The 16,514-nt window shown below is 54.5% G+C and overlaps 1 protein-coding gene across 1 annotated transcript; it reads left to right on the forward strand.

Annotated features, from left to right (window-relative positions):
* The first annotated feature begins 437 nt into the window (after positions 1–437).
* Positions 438–15,937, forward strand: ASTL (astacin like metalloendopeptidase). The gene is made up of 9 exons (XM_042246494.2): positions 438–563; positions 1,474–1,599; positions 3,653–3,714; positions 5,138–5,228; positions 6,203–6,320; positions 7,054–7,235; positions 9,829–9,910; positions 10,000–10,154; positions 14,331–15,937. Exons 1-9 carry the CDS (start codon positions 512–514, stop codon positions 14,600–14,602), a joined length of 1,140 nt encoding a protein of 379 aa, XP_042102428.2. The 5' UTR covers positions 438–511; the 3' UTR covers positions 14,603–15,937.
* Positions 15,938–16,514: the final 577 nt, after the last annotated feature.

Consider the following 16,514-nt stretch of genomic DNA (forward strand, 5'->3'; position numbering starts at 1 on the left):
GGGAACCTGAGCCGAGGTACACCCTCAGTGGGACACCTGCAGGCTGCCTCGTGCCCGCTGCTTCCGGTGGTCCCAGGCCTTTCTGGCTCAGAGACCCGTTTAGTGGAAGACAACTTTCCCATGTATGGGGATGGGGGGGCAGTTTCGGGATGATTCAAGCACGTTACATTCATTGTGTACTTTATTATTGCCCCATCAGCACCACCTCAGATCATCGGGCATCAGAGCCCAGAGGCTGGGGACCCCTGCTAGCCCATTTAGCCAGGCCAGGGTCCAGAAGGCGTGGGCCTGGGCTGGGAGGGGGAGTGTAGGTAGGAGAGGACAGGGCTGCAGCTGGGAGCTGTTGGGTAGGGCTCCAGGTGGAACTGGCTGGGGAGGGCCTGCAGGTAGGGGCTGGCGAAGCTGCTATTTAAGAAAGGCGGTGGTCCTAAGCCTGCGATCAGGCTGCTTCATCTCGCGGGAATCGGAGCCCTTGCCAGCTGAGGGGCCACGGGGGCCCACTGCAGGCAGCATGAGTATGGAAGGCCTCTGGGCATGGGCCCTGACTCTGGTCTGTCTGCCTGGTAAGTGGGTTGCCTCACTCTCCTGCCCCCTCACTTTGGCTCCAGCCTGTGGAGCCCGTGTGCGGAGTGGCCAGAGGGCATAGCTGCAGCTTGCAGGGATGCAAGCTGACCAGCATGGCTCGGAGAATGGGCTTCCAGGGATGCTCCTAGAAGTCAGGTCCCAGGGGGACCTCCCGAAGATGCTGGGGGGCAGAGGCCCTGCTTGGCAGGAGACAGCAGGACTGACACCTCCAGACATTCATGCCCTGCCCTCCGTGCCAGGCTTGCCCGGCCCACTTCCCGAGGCCTGGGCTGAGGAGGGGGCTGGGGGCAGGGTCTGAAGCTAAGCCACACCATGGCCTCAGTGTTGGAGGCTGAGGCCCCTCCCTGCTCCCTCCTTATCCCTCCCTCCCTGCCTCATACTTGCCCAGACACTCGGAGCCCAGGGCTGCCTTTTGAAGCCCAGTCTTGGTCCTCCTAGTGGGTCGCCATTTCCTCCTCCAGGGGATCTTCCTGGCCCAGGGATGGAACTCAAGTCTCCCACATTGCTGGATTCTTTACTGTCTGGGCTTCTCCAGTGGCTCAGGCAGTAAAGAATCTGCCCACAACGTAGGAGACCCAGGTTCGATTCCTGGGCCAGGAAGATCCTTTGGCGATGCCTGGAGAATCCCATGGACACGTAGCCTGGCGGGCTACGTGCCCATGGGCTCACAAAGAGTCGGACACGACTCAGCATCTAACACTTGTCCCCCTAGGGAAGTTCCTTCTGCAAGGTTGTCCAGGCCTCAGGGCCAGGTGGGCTCCCAGGACTGACTCCTCCTGGAGGCCTGCCTGAAGGGCCTGGGTCCTGAGGTCTGACAGCCCACTCCCCTCACCCCACGTCCTGTTATCCTGCGTAACCATTGTGCATACGTACCTGTGTCTGGGCCAGGCTTCATCCTAGGAGCACCCTCAGCCTCTCACTGCGCTGGAGCCTGTGGGACCAGATTCTCAGAAGACCTCACCCCTGAGGAGACCCAGACATCTTGGGACAAGGACATTCCTGCAATAAACCAGGGTGAGGACACTGTCTTCTCGTGGGGTGAGGGGTATGAAGTTGTCCATGTAACCTATGAAAACCAAGCTGAACACTCAGATGCGTAGAAAAAGCTGCAAGGGGATGCCAGCTTGCTAAGTGGGCTGTGGGAAACTTCTTAAGTCTATTTTTCTGTGTCTTCTCTACTGGGGTGTTACCTTTATGAGAAGGGGGAAAAGCAGAGGTTTTAAAATATGACGAGCCCCTTCCCTGGTGGCTCAGATGGTAAAGAATCTGCCTGTAAGGCAGGAGACCCTGGTTCGATCCCTGGGTCAGGAAGATCCCCTGGAGAAGGGCAACCCACTCCAGTATTCTTGCCTGAATACCAAAGAGCCTGGCAGGCTACAGTCCCTGGAGTCACAGAGAGTGGGATGTGACTGAGCAATTGACTACACATGCTTGGCTTTTATCAGGCCGAGTCTGGTGTGAGTGGAATTATTAGCGGCTGTTAGGAAACATGTCTTCCACCTGGTGTGGGATGATCTGCAGGTGTGAGACACTGCGGGTCTCAGAAGTGTGAGTCTCAGGCCTCCCTGCCTGGGGATTTCCGCTGAAGAATCAGAACACAGAAAACCTGGGGCAAAGCGCACAGAAATGAAGACGGGGATTTCAGAGCGCAGCGGGAGGGGGTCGGAGGGAGAGCTTGTCCTGGGAGCTGTGAACCTCCTGGATGCGGCTCGCCCCCTCCTGCTCTGTGAGAAGCTGGAGCAGGGTGGCTGACCACCTTAGGGTCACTAATTGGAGCTGGCCAACTCCAGAGCAGCCCGAGGCTGCGCTGGCACTGTTTCTCAGCGGCTGTGGAGGACACTGCTAGGGCTGCTGGTGGCCCGAGGACTCCCCGTGAGCCTAGCCTAGTGACAGTCGGGAGGCCCTTTACTGGGAGGCACACCCCCTCCCCAGCTGCTGGGGATGCTCCTCAGACCTCGTTGTAGCCCGAGGCCCTCGTCCAGGGATGCCGGGAAAGTGCTTCCTCCCTCGCCTGGGGCGGCCCTCCCACAGGGACATCAACAGGCAGGTGTCCGGCCCCCTGCCTCAAGGCAGGATAAGCCTTGGGGTCCGAAGGTCCTGTGAGGTCAGCCTGGGAGGCCCTCCTGCTGAACCCACCCCTCCCCCGGGCGCTCCAGCTTCAGTCACCTGCAGATGGCCCCCTGGTTTAGGCTCTGCTCTGGGGAGCCCAGCTTCTAGGACGCACAGGGGTCTGAGCAAACCCAGGGAGCCAGTGAAGGACTTGGAAACCTGGCTGGTGCAGTCCGTGGGGCTGCAGGTGGACATGACTGAGCGACTGGCCAAAACAGCCTAACCTTCAGGATGCAAGGCACTCTTCTAAGCCTCCTGTTGGGGCTGGTGTCCTAGAAGGGAGGCTGTGCAGGGAGGGGCTGCCCACTGTGCAGGGGGCTGGGGGGGGTGGGCGTGGTGGGAGGGGAGGGCGGAGCCGTAGCCCCCCTGCCGTGATGGCGAGGGCTGGGCTTTCGGTGACTTGCCACCGTGAGGGTCTGGAGTGCCGCACGGATGGGTCGGGGGTGAGTGGAGCAGGAGGGCCAGGGCATGTGCTGGACGCATGGCTCGGGCTGGAGCGGAGGGTGGAGATAGCTGGAAGAGATGGCAACTTCTGGGAGCAGAGGGTGTCAGATGCAGGAGGCAGGAGCTGGGGCTGGGCTTTTTTCTGTTGGCTGTGCTGCATGGCATTCAGGGTCTTAGTTCCCTAACCAGGGATTGAACCCGTGTTCCCTGCAGGTGTGTAGTCCAGCCACTACACTGCCAGAGAATTCCCTGGGATTGGGTAGTGTGCGTGTGTGGTCCCGGGAGAAACGTACTGTCTGAGCGGGAAGGGTGTGATCAGGCTGAGAAGTGCTGCTCATGCTTGTAGATGGGGACTCAGAGGGGCTGTGTGACTTGCCTGGGGTCACACAGCCTCAGGGCCCGGGGAAGGGTGGGCCCTGGGGTTGCTTGGCTGGAGGTCCCTGCTGGGCATGTCCTAGAGTCTGTTGTGGGGGTGGGGGCATGGACCCACGCACGTGTGTCCCTTCCTTTTTAGGGCTGATTCCAAAGGAGTCCCCAGAGAGCAGCTTCCTCCTTGAGGGGGACATCCTCCGGCCGGTGAGTGTGAGTGTGCACACACACACCAAGTACACACACACACCAAGTACACACACACACACCAAGTACACACACACGTACACACACGTACAATAACCTCACAGCAGTGTCAGAGACCTGTGAGCCCATCCCTAGGCGTCATGGGGGTGTGACTTGTGAGCCGTTCATCTTTCCTGCTCGTAGCTCTTCTTGTCAAAGTCAGAGCGAATGCTGTTAGGAATAAGCCAGCCTGGCGGAGGGTGTGACATCTGGAATGGTGGCAGTCAGTCTGGGAGGGCTTCCTGCAGGAGGGGTTTTGGAACGTCAAGCCCCAGCTTGCTACCCTGCCCCGGGGAGGTGCTCAGGGAGTACTGGGATGAAGGAAGAGGCGAGCACAGGTTGGCAGAGTGGCTGGTGCGGATATGGGGAGGTGTGTGTGGTGAACTTCGGGGGCGGCAGTGATGGTCTGAGGAAGACAGAATGAGGACTAACAAGCTAACCATCCTGCCTAGGGGTGAGGGGCGGGGTCAGAAAGGGAGACGGCTGGATGGGATCAGGGCCTTCTTTCAGGAGGCTGGGGATGGCAGAAGGCTCTTGAATAGGACAGTGACTTGGCGAGAGCAAGACTATGGTGCTGGTCTGAGGCTGTCCACTGATGGCTCAGCTTGAGCTGGGCAGAAGAGCCAAAGGCCAGCCCAGGCCAGGGCAGGAACCCCTAGGGCAGGGCAGGGCCCCCGTTCCCAGTCGCCTAGTGAATACACAGGGTAAAAGCAGGATCCAGTAGCCAGGATCCTTTGGTAGCCTCTGCAGGAAATATTTTGTCTGGGTTTCTCTTTTTTAAAAAAAATTAATTTATTTTTAAATGAAACAGATGAAAATGATAAAAGGTACAACTCACAAAAAAGATACATCATAAACCATTAGATACCTTAACAAACAAAGAAAGATACATAAAGCAAAATTCAGAAGAAATATGAGGGGGAAAGAACAATATATGATCATAGTGAGACATATTAACATTTCTGAGAATATTTTATCAAGTGCAGAAAAAATTAGGATCTTGAATGATATCATTAATAATTTAAATATAATAGATTTATATTTAATTTTATTAATCATACCCTACACAAATTGTTTAAAATTTTGTATCTCATATGTTGTTATCAGATGTCCACAGGACATTTAGAAAAACTGGCAAAAAGATAAACATTACTGCGTTTCATGGGTTTCTCTCCCTGATAGAGTAAGTGGCAACTTCTTTCTCTAGAACAAAGGGTTGTGCTGGGCATCACACAGCTGGCCACCGACCTCCCAGTTTCTGTCCCTTCTCTGATGAGCAGCCACCCTCACTGCGCGCATCTTGAGGGCTCCTGGGGCCTGAGGGGTGGCAGCCTCGGGGCGGGAAGCTTGGCCGGCTGCTCCCCAAGCCACCCTCTCTCCCCAGAGTCCCTTCCGGCTGTTCTCGGCGACCAGCAGCAAGTGGCCCAAGAACGGCGGTGTCGTGGAGGTCCCCTTCCTGCTCTCCAGCAAGTACGGTGAGTCGGCCCCAAGCCCTGGAGCCGCGGGCCTTTCTCCCTGTGCAGCGCGGCTCCTCTTCGTTTTGTTTCTGTAGTGACATACAGCAGACTTTGTTTTTCATTTGTATCCATTTGTACTGGCCGTGCTGGGTCTTCACTGCTGCACGGGCTTTCTCTGACTGCAGTGAGCAGGGCTGCTCGTTCGCTGGGTGCCCAGGCTCCTCATTTCGGCGGCTTCTCCGGTTGCAGGGTGCTGGCTCTAGGGCGAGCCGGCTCCAGCAGCTACAATTCGTGGGCTGCAGACCCCAGGCTCAGCAGTTGTGGCTCACGGGCTTGGTTGCTCTGCAGCACGAGGGGTCTTTCCAGAACAGGGATCGAAACATGTCTCCTGCATTAGCAGGCGGATTCTTTACCGCTGAGCCACCAGGGAAGTCCCCTCTATTGGTTTTAATTCCCCTTTGTGCTTCTTCCACCATCACCCAAAGAACCCTTCTATCAGAAGCCCTCTGTCTCATGGGCCCCTGAGCTGGGCTGCTAAAGTCCTGGAGGAGCTGATGGGGAAGCCACACCTAGGCACAGTCTGATCCATTTCAAGACCAGACAGCCCAGAAGACAGTGACCAGCCCAAGATCACACAGCCAGGGTGCACCTGGAGCCCTGCTTTTTCCTCCCCACACCATCTTGCTGCCCTTTCTTCTATCTACATCCACCCACCCAACCCTCCATCCATCCGTCCATCCTTACTTGTTTCTGGCCGTGTTGTGAGGCATGTGGGATCCTGGTTCCCTGACTAGGGATGGAACCCATGCTCCCTGCACTTGGAACACGGAATCTTAACCACTGGGCCACCAGGGAAGCCCCACGCTGACGTTGCTTGACGTTCCACACTGGAGAATGATCTAAAGCTCAGCTCCTTCCCCACGTGCAGACAGCTGGGGGAGAGCAGTGGAGGGAGCCTGGCTGGGGCTTTAGCCGACGAGTCTCTTCCCCAGATAAGCCCAGCCGCCGAGTCATCCTGGAGGCATTTGCTGAGTTTGAACGCTTCACGTGCATCCGGTTTGTTGCCTACGATGGCCAGAGGGACTTCATTTCCATCGTCCCCATGACTGGGTAAGTGCTTCTTGGTGTGTGTGCCAGTGTGCCTATGTGTGCATGGTGAGAGCCTCAGCTGTCTTGAGTTCAGCCTGAAATGAACAAAACTGTTGTCTAAAACCTGTGTCTGGGCCTGTCCTCCTGGGTCTAGAGTCCTCTTGCCCATCTGAGTGGTCTGCTCCGCATGAGCTAGACCTACAAATACTCGGGGCAAATGCTCAGGAGAGGTGGGCAAGGAGGTGCTCAATCTCCCAGGAGACTATGTGACCTGGGGAGTGAGTGCAGGCGTCATGGGGCAGACCTGGCCTCGGATCCAGGTTCCATGGTGCAGGAGCCAGGTGACTCTGGCAAGTCCCTTAACTTCTGAGGCCCTTCTGTCTTCTCTCTGAAATGCAGGTGATGGTAATACTGCTTTCCTAGCTTGGTAGGGCCCTAAGAGAATGTGCACGAGAGCTTTGACTCGGGGCTCCCCGTGTGGAGACATTCACGTAATCAGCTGCTTCCGTCATCGATGTTAACATCAGTTCTCACCAACTCCTTACAGGGCAGGCTGGAAACAGGGTTCCAGCACACCCCGTTCACAGAGGGCCAGGCAGTTGGGGGGACTTGGGAACAGCAAGCTCGGGGCTACAGCCCAGGACGGGGACTCGCTCTGGGTCCTCTTATCCCAGGTCTTGGGAGAAGGGGTGAGGGGCCTGGGCTTGCCGATTCTCCTGGCCGGTGCCCACCCAGCACTTTCGTGGCCCTGCAGGTGCTTCTCGAGCATTGGCCGCAGTGGAGGGATGCAGGTGGTGTCTCTAGGGCCCAGCTGTCTCCAGAGGGGCCCGGGCATCGTCCTGCACGAGCTCATGCACGTGCTGGGCTTCTGGCATGAGCACTCGCGGGCCGACCGGGACCGCTACATCCGCGTGAACTGGAATGAGATCCTCCCAGGTAAGCCAGGCCGTGCATGGTGGGGGAGGTGGAGGAGAGGTGGTCCTGTCAGGAGAAGGCGGCAGGCATGGCCTGCGCCCAAGGAATTGCCTGGCCATTTGGGAAAGGTTTTCCATCTTCCCCGCTACCTGCCTGTCTCCCATGGGGAAGGTGGGATTCCTGCTTTCCTCCAAGACGTGGAGAGTGACCCCGATGGAGAATGGCCCTGAGGCTTCAGTGCCGCCCACAGTCACCCTGAACTGGGGCATCAATCTGCCCTGCCTCGTCTCTTCACTGACACCGGTAGCTACCTGAGGGCGGAGCTGATGGTCTTATGGCTCCTGCTCACTCACACTCACCAGCAGCCCTGCGTGCCTGGGACTCTGCTCCTGAGGCTCTAGCCAGGGACTGTGCTCCAGTTGAGGAGCTGAGCCAAGACAGATATCTCAGTGGTAGTGGGCTATGCGCGTGTGCCAAGTGCCTGACACAGGAGGTGGAGGGCAACCCTGTGGAGGCTGTGAGATGGCTGCTGACGGGCCTCTGGGATAAAGGGTAGGGAGACCAGGTCCTGAAAAGTGGCAGTGGGAGAGCTGGTCCAGAGAGCGGGTCACTGCCCTGGACGCGAGGAAGCTGCAGCTATGTGCTGGGCAAGGTGCCAAGGATCTGACTCCAGCAACGGTGAGGCCCTGTCCTTTGGCAGTGGGGGAAAGCCTGATATAGGAGGTGAGAGGAGTGGAGACAATTGATTCAGGAGGGAGGAGAGCAGAGGAGGTGAGTGATTTGGGTTTAGGGGTATGGACGCAAATGAAAGCTTGAAAGGCTTCGTGTAAGAGGAGGGCTTCTGGTATGAATGCCTTTGCTGCTGCTGTGGGGTTATGGTTAGGGGAGCAGGCCCGAGACAGCAGCCATCATACATGGATGACCCCCATGCGAGAATGGGATGGGAAAATGGGCAGCGCCTCTTAGTGGGATGGGGGATAGAGATTGAGATCAGAGATTAGTCTGGAGGTGGGGAGGCCATAGTGGCACCACGCTACAAAAATAGGCTACAGACCTTCCAGCGCTTATGAAGGGGCTTCCCAGGATGCCCAGTGGTTAGGGTTTTGTGCTTCCATTCTAGGGAGCATGTCACTGCGCAGTGAACACACAAAAAAGCTCCAGTGCCCGTGGAATCCTTGTAAAGGCTTATGATAGCCACAAAAACTTCAAACTTGAAAAAGTAGAGTTAATACAAACAGTTTGATCACGATGTAAAAAGTAGAAGCTAGTAACAAAGCAAAAAATGTTATCCAGTTGAAAATTACAATTTAGAAAACAACAAACCGTTTTTTAAGCTACAGAGTTAAAAAGAAATTGCGGGAATTCTTAGAGCTTGAAAATTAGAACCAAGGGTTCATAGCTAAAGCAATACACAGGGAAAATATGTAGACTGAAATACTTAGATCCACAAAAATAGAGGACAAATTTGGCATTTCAATTCAAGTTAAGAAAAAAGGGCATTAGTGAAGGGAAAAGCAGAAATTAATGAGTTAGAAAACAAAACAGCACCAATAAATGAAAAAGCTGTTTTTCCTTTTAACAATAAAATTAAACATCAGCTACCCTAATGGGAAAAATTGCTAAAGAATGAAGAAAAATGAGAATGTTTGTACATAGTTAATATGTAAAGAACAAACTGCTAAAATATACAAACTAGTAACATCAATTAACTGCGGAGGTGGGAACTCAAGGGGGATGGAGTGGGAAGCATTCTGTATCTTCATATTTTCTGAGTTTTGAGTCAGATGAATATCTTGCCTACTCAAAATTATGTTTAATAACTTAAAGGGTTTTAAAAGGAAAAAGTAAGCACTCTACTGGGTAGGTATTTCCAGGCAGGGATGGGATATAAAGGTGTTAGATGACCATTTTAGTGGTGAGGAGGCTGCTGGTAACCATGGGTGAGTGTAAAGGCAGCTGGCTAGGCCTGGGGTCTTTAGGGGAGCAAAGACGGGGGGTAAAACGGTTCTTTCAGAGGCTCACTGAAGGGCAGGAGAAGAGTTGAGGGAGGGAAGCTTGTTGCTCCCAGGCCTGGAGGGGCCAAGGGACAGGAAGAAGCAAGCGCTCTGGCCAATGGGAAAAGGCTGAACTCCACACCGGGGGTTGGGGGTGGGGCAGGTGGCTTTGCTCCTGGGGGTGGGGTGTACCCCTGGTAGATGGTGAGCTCACAGGTCTCCAAGCCTGGGGTGGGGACTAGGCACTTGATCTCGCTGGTAGTGGGCATCCAAGGCCCTGAGCAGCGTGGGACTTCTTGCAAGCTGCGGACTGTATTAGTATAAAGATAGTTTCACACAGGGCAAGCCTGAGAGGAGAAGAGACGGGGGAGAGAAGTCTTAGGAGGCGATGGCGGGCCAGCCACCAAGTCCCTGTGCTTGTATTAATACATCAGCTGGCGCAGATCTGGAACCCTCCTGGGGCATCGAGGAGATGGGGATCAGAAGCGGGGGTGGGGTGAAGAGATGCACTCTGGTTGTGGTTTTGGGCCCCCTCAGGTGGGCTGGACACTCCCAGGAGCCCCCTGCCGCCTTCCCCTCCTCCCCTGGCCCTCTTCCCCACCGCCGAGTACTTTCTTCAGGTTTTGAAATGAACTTCATCAAATCTCGGAGCAGCAACATGCTGGTGCCCTATGACTATTCTTCGGTGATGCACTATGGGAGGTGAGCACCCCCTTTCTGGCTTTCTTCCCTCCTCACTGTCCTGCCAGCCCAGCCAGTCTGGACTCAGGCCCTTGCCTCCTGGGTTTCAGGCTTGCCTTCAGCCGGCGCGGGCTGCCCACCATCACTCCACTCTGGGCCCGCAGTGTCCCCATTGGCCAGCGATGGAACCTAAGCAACTCGGACATTGCACGGGTCCGCAGGTTTTATGACTGCAGCCCAAGTGGCCACGAGCCCAGTGGGAGAGGTGAGTGACAGGGAGTAGGGTGATTTGAGGAGCTGCAAGAAGGGCGAGGTGGTATTAGTGAGGGTCGAGTGCTAGGAGGGAAGTCTGTAGAGGTGAGCAGGGGCAGACCAGGGGCTCACCATTCAGATGCAGAAAAAGCACTCGAAAAAAATTAACACTCAGCTATGATTAAAAGCTGCTAGCAAATAGGAACAGACGTCACTTTCTTAACCTTAAGTGAAAGTGACAGTAAAGTCGCTTAGTCGTGTCCGACTCTTTGCGACCCTGTGGACTGTAGCCTACCAGGCTTCTCTGTCTATGGGATTCTCTAGGCAAGAATACTGGAGTGGGTTACCATTTCCTTTTCCAGGGGATCTTTCCGACCCAGGGATCGAACCTGGGTCTCCCCCGTCGGAGGCAGACGCTTTAACCTCTGAGCCACCAGGGAAGCCCCTCTTAACCTTAACATACCTACAAAAAAACCAGACCAAAAATCATTTTAAATGTCAAAACATTAAGACTAAGACAAGTTTTTCCACTCTTGTCTCATCTATTCGACAATGTAGTAAGTCTTAGCCCTTGTGGTACAACAAAAAATGAAGTCTTGAGGTTTGAGAAGGAAGAAAAAAGTCACTATTCATAGATGACAATCTACATTGAAAGGAATCTACAAAAAAATTACTAGAACTAATAAGAATTTTTAAAGGTGAATATAATCAATATACAAAAGTCAGTTGTAATGCAGCATCAATTTATTAAAATACATTTTAAGTCTTTAAAAAGATGCAGCTGGTCCAGGCAGGGGTGAGAGTGCAGAACCAGGCAGTGGCTGTGCAAGGGAGAAGCAGGAGGCGTGATGAGGATCGACAGGAAAGAGAATCGGGATGGCTCCGTGTACCGTGTTGCCTGTATTTCCCTGTGCTGTGTGCCAGGCCCGCTGATTTTCAGCTGAGCACATGGCTGGCTGGGATAAAGTCCACATTTGTCCGTCCCCCTTGCATTTGGGCATGACCAGGTGACTGCCTTCTAGCCTGTGAGATAGCCGCCAGTTGGCAACTGTTATTTCGTCTTGTGAAGAAACATTTTTCTGAAGCTGGTTGCCCTGGTGACCTTTTCTCGTCACCATTACCTCATTAGTAATTGGGGAAATGCAAATAAAGACCACAGCACCCTTTTTCATCCCTTAGAAGTTGGCAGACATTTAGAAGTCAGATCTGCCAGCTACAAATGGGACGACGAAGCAGTGATGACATGCATACTCTGCCGATAGGAGTATAAGTGCTGCACCGCTTTGGAAAACAATTCGGTAGCTTGCAAAGCCGAAGTGTGTGTACCCCATGACTCAGAATCTACTCCTTAGTATCTTCGCACACGTGTACTCCCCATCCATCGTAGGCAGTCTCTACTCTGCATTCTGTCTCTCTAGGTTTGCCTACTCCGGGCAAGTCATATAAACAGAATCATACAAGATGGTCTTTTGTGACTGGCTTCTTTCACATAGGATTATGCTTTCAAGGTCCGTCCATGGTATAGCATATCAGTACCGCTGATCCTTGAACAGTCTGAGGGTTAGTGGTGCTGACCCTCTGTGCAACAGACCCTCTGACTGCCTATAACTCCAGTCAGTCCTCCACATCCAAGGATTCAGCTGACTGTGTGGTACTGTAGAGCATTTGCTGAGAGGAGTCACGTATCAGGGCACTCCTGCAGTTCAAACCTGTGTTGTTCAAGGGTCAACTGTACTTCATTTTTACTCTTGAATGAGATGCCACGTTTTGTTTTTCCATTATCAAAGGCTCTCTGGGCCATTTCTAGCCTAGTGAGACAAAAAACATTCATGTGCAAGATTTTATGTGGACATGTATTTTCTTTTCTTTTTGGATATATACTTAGGAGTGAAACTTCTGGGTTCTTTGGTAACTCCATACTTCACTGCTAAATTGTTTTCCAAACTGGGTGTACTCTTCACTTCTGCCAGCATGTACATGAAGTTTCACATACATGCTGGTAGCAGCCCTTGTCACCACTTCTGGTTATAACTGTGCCCAAGTGGGTGTGAAGCGGTATTTTGTTGTAGCTTTGATTTGCATTTCCTGAATGCCTGTGAACGCCTCTTTATGTGCTTATAGGTCTTTTGTATATGTTTGGAAAAATGTTCAAATCTTTTACCTGTTTTTTTTGTTGGGTTGTCTTTTACTGGTAAACTGTGGGAGTTCTTTAGATATTCTGAATACGTGTCCCTTATAGGACATATCATTTAGAAATATTTTCTCACATTTCATGGGTGGTTTAACTTTCTAGATGGTGTTCTTTGATTATAAACATTTAAAATTTTGATGCAAAGTCCAACTTGTATTTTCTTATCACTGTGCTTTTGGTGTCATATCTAAGAAGGATTTGCCCAACTCGAGGTCATGTAGATTTAATCCAATGTATTTTGCATGTACACCAGGGCTTCCCTGGTGACTCAGATGGTAAAGAATCTGCCTGTGATATGGGAGACCTGGGTTCAATCGCTAGTTTGGAAAGATCTCCTGGAGAAGGACATGGCAAGCCACTCTAGTACACTTGCTGGAAAATTCCATGGACAGATGAGCCTGGTGGGCTACAGTCCATGGGGTTTCAAAGAGCTGGACATGTGCTGTGCTTAATAGTTCAGTCGTTTTGCATGTAATTATGCAGCTCCAGCACCATTTTGCAGACTTATTTCCTATGATATCAAATATTAGAAAGATTTAAAAAAATAAGAGACAATGGCAAGAGTTTTGTGGGCAACTATTTGAGAGGTTTGACTAGCTTCAAGAACAGAATTGAGAGGTGGCTAGAAGTGGTCATGAGTCAGTGGAAAGTGCATCAAGATAGTGGATATACAAGCAAGTTTGGGTATGGAACTAATGACCCCATGGAGAAGGGGGAAAGGATTCATGGGGCAGAAGAATATCCAGAATATTCGAGAAGGAGCTGTTCTCCTTGGGAGCTGAGGCACTTTCTTGGACCTAGTGGCAAGGAAGAAGATGGAAGCAGATTCCAGTTGGTGTGTGGTCTTGATGTGCTATGAGGGGCTTCAGTCCCAGGCTTTGATGGCAAAGGAGTGAGGTGAGAGGCTGGGAGAAGAGGATGTGTGGGGAGGGAAAGACGTGGAGTGGCTGACTGGGGTTCAGGAGAGGAAACCTCTGAGAGACACTCAGTGGGGTCGCGGTGGTGCTGGGCAGCTGACGGGGGTGGCCTAGGTTAGTCACTTCGTCCTCTAGGACTGGGGTGCTCTGGGCAGTTCTGCCAGAGTCAGGGGGCCTGGGGATGTCTCAGGGAGTGACTGCAGTGAGGTTTAGGGGACCCATGCCAGGTGTGGAGGGTGTTTCGGAAGTGAGGAGGCTATGGAGCAAGAGGATGGGCTTTGGGGGCTCAGCGGGGCTGGAGGGTCATGGCATTGAGGCAAGTGGGCTGGAAGCAGGGGAGGCAGAGCCCAGAGGGTGGGCTGCTGGGGCCCAGGACTTCAGGGGTCGTGGTTCCTGCAGGTCCAGGCAGGGAGCGGCCTGGGAAGTCACTGGTTGAAGTGTGTCAGCTCAGATGGGCCAATGTTTATAATGGAAGATACGGCCTCATTAGGAAGCAGCTGGAGGGCGGGCAAGGATCAAAGCAGTGCTTAGAGGGTGTGGCTGGCCAGCCAGATAACTTGGGCCCAAAATGAGTCTGAAGAAGTAGCCGGTGGCAGCCAGCTGTGGTCTGGGAGTGGCGGTGAAGGGCCAACAGGACCCACCCCACTGAGCTCTTGGGCCTGACAGTCACGTGTGTCCTGCTACACCCTGGGTTAGGATGTAGCTACAAGTGTAGAAGTTCTGGAAAAGGCTTTGGATACAGGTAAGAGATGAGGTATTGCTGTGTAGAGTGGCCCCGGGGCGTTTGTGCTGAGGGTTGCAGTGCTTGGTCGGGGGCTGGCCATCAGTGAAGCCAGGGTATGGTGGGAGGTCACTGAGGGTCCCAGTGGCTGACCGTCTGACGGTGACCTCTGGGGCCACGTGGGGAGGGGGTGGCATGGCTCCGAGCTTCTTGTCTCTTGGGGGAGCTGGAAATCAGGGTTTCAAAGGCGTGGCAGGAACATGGTGGGTTCTAGGTCTCTGTGCACAAGGCTGAAGGGTGCTCTGGCTCTCGCACTGTCCTTCTGTGACTCTGGGACATAACCTGTCTTTCCTGCTCTAGGGCTCCAGACCCCTGGGGGTGGTAGGAGCCCCACTCCGGGCTCTAGGTCACCGCTGCAGCAGCTTCTGAAGGCGTTGTTGGAGGAATCCAGTAGATCTGACCCCAGAGGCTTCGGGGCGGAAGACCAACATGCTGCTGCCAGGTCTGAAGAGAGCCTTCGTGCATGGAAGCCCCCGACCCTGAGGAATTCTGAAGTGAAGGCCTCTGCCGACCCTGCCCCGTCAGCCCCCAGCTTCCTCCCTGAGGCCAAGGCCTGGGGCAGTCTTTCCTGACATTGCCCTGGTGCCATCCCAGCAGCACCAAGTGCCCCATCTCTAGAAGACCAATCCGCATCCATCTAGGCTCTTCTGGGGAACCCTGCTCTGCCAGGGGCCCGTGTACTCAGAAACTGCTTTATGAGGACACTCAGAGGTCAAGCCTGTGGCTTCCGGCCCCTTTGTCCCTCTGGGCAGCACCCCTGCCTCCCAGCTTCTCTGGACCTCCATCTGAGGCTTGGGCCCCTCTCTGCTCCTTCCTTCCCTGTCACGTTTCCCCAAAGGCTCCTAGGACAGAGAGACCCTCTAGGTCAGTCAGGGGGAGTGCCGGCTCTGCCGGCTCTCATCTCCTGCCTCAGCCCCCAGGGAGGATAGGAGGTGACTTCTCGCGGCTCCAGGGACAGGGACCTGGAGGGCTGGGCCTCCCTGAAGGCCCCGGGAGCCCCTCTGAGGTTGAGGCGGAGCCCCCCGCAGGGACTAACGGTACCTTCATCGCTCTCTCAGGCCGCCCCGTGCTCGGGACCCTGGGTGCAGCCCCTCTCCAGGCTGTCTGAGCGCTGGGAACCTGGGAACGCAGCCCTGCGCTCCAGGAGGCTTCCAGAACCCCACTTCCTCCCTTGCCCCCCGGGGAGAAGAAGAGGTGGGGGCCTAGGTGCGGGGAAATTTGCTGCGGGAAACTCAGCAAGAACACGAGGACCTGAAGTCAGGACTCAAAGCTGCTGTCACCCGCGCTGCTCTCCCCAGGAACTTGGCCTCTACTCAGACCCCGCCCCCCAGACCTGGCCTGAGGAGGCCCTGGAAGGTGGGAAGGGTCTTTGGGGCCACCCTGATTGTCTTCGTTCAGCCGATCCCCACTCCTCTCCTTCAGCTGCCGGCCTCCCTGGTGAGGGCTGTTCAGGGTCAAGAAAGTCTCTAGGGATGGCAGTGAGCGAGCTGGACGCCCGCACCCCCACCCCGTGCAGGTCTGGGGCCTGCTTTGGGTGGGAGGGCAGCAGGAGGCCCTGCCTGTCCCAGTGGGGCCAGGTCCCCTGATGTCTCGGGAAAAGTAGAAATAAAGTTGGGAACTTGCTCCAGGAGTCTGGTGCTGGGCTGTGCTGACTACCTCATACCCGGTGCCTTGACCTCTCCTGGGAGGGGCCCTCTAGGTGCTGAGACCCACATTTCAGAGGCAGGAACACACTCGGGGAAGCAAACTGGTGTGCCCAAGGAAATAGGGCTGAGCAGCAGAGCTGAGATGCGCCCTCTGCCATCCTCTTCTCTGTGTCAGGGGACCTGGAGCCTCTGCCCTCGGTCTGTCTGGGGTTTCAGTCCTGAGTCAAGGATTTTCTGAGACTGAGCAAGGGCCTGAGCTCAGGTGTGAATGTCAGGGAAGGACTGTGGTGTGGGGATGCTGTCCCTTGTCTTGCTCCCAGGCCTGGGAGGTGGGTGCCACAGTTTACAGCGAAGAAGTAGGGCTCTGGCCATGCTCCTAGCAGGGTGACTGCTCCCCTGGAAGATTCCCAGGAAAAGACTTTGGGCCACCCCTAGGCTAGAGATGGTACGTGAGCCTGTTTATCAGCATGGCTGCCTCGTGACCTGTGGGTCTCTGAGTAGCGAGCCAGGCCGCTGACGCCAGGCTGGGGTTTCCTGAAGGCCACTGTGGGTCAGAGGAGGTAATGTGCTCTGCACTGCAAGGCCCGCCCAGCTCGCAGAGGCTGCTGTCATGAGCCTCCGTTAACAGGCAGCTTTTGATCTTGGATGCTGGGTTCTCTGCACAGGGCAGTGGGGCTGGTTGATCCTGATGCCTCCCAGGGAAGACTGCTTACTCTCTGTTGGCAGTGATCAGGGACAAGGCTGTCCTTGTCCTGTCCTCCCCAAGAAGACGCCTGTTAGTGGAGCCCGGGCCCCAGGCCAGCTCTGGGCCCAGGCCTGTCCCCTGAGCCCCACACTG

This window comes from Ovis aries, chromosome 3 (assembly GCF_016772045.2).
Source record: "Ovis aries strain OAR_USU_Benz2616 breed Rambouillet chromosome 3, ARS-UI_Ramb_v3.0, whole genome shotgun sequence".
NCBI lineage: Eukaryota > Metazoa > Chordata > Mammalia > Artiodactyla > Bovidae > Ovis > Ovis aries.

What these genes read in the sequence shown, in the direction of transcription:
- ASTL (XM_042246494.2), top strand. Translation starts at nt 512, where the DNA reads ATGAGTATGGAAGGCCTCTGGGCATGGGCCCTGACTCTGGTCTGTCTG. An exon ending in TCCATCGTCCCCATGACTGG is followed by an intron (nt 6,321 to 7,053) that starts GTAAGTGCTTCT and finishes GTGGCCCTGCAG; the next exon opens with GTGCTTCTCGAGCATTGGCC. An exon ending in TCGGTGATGCACTATGGGAG is followed by an intron (nt 9,911 to 9,999) that starts GTGAGCACCCCC and finishes CCTGGGTTTCAG; the next exon opens with GCTTGCCTTCAGCCGGCGCG.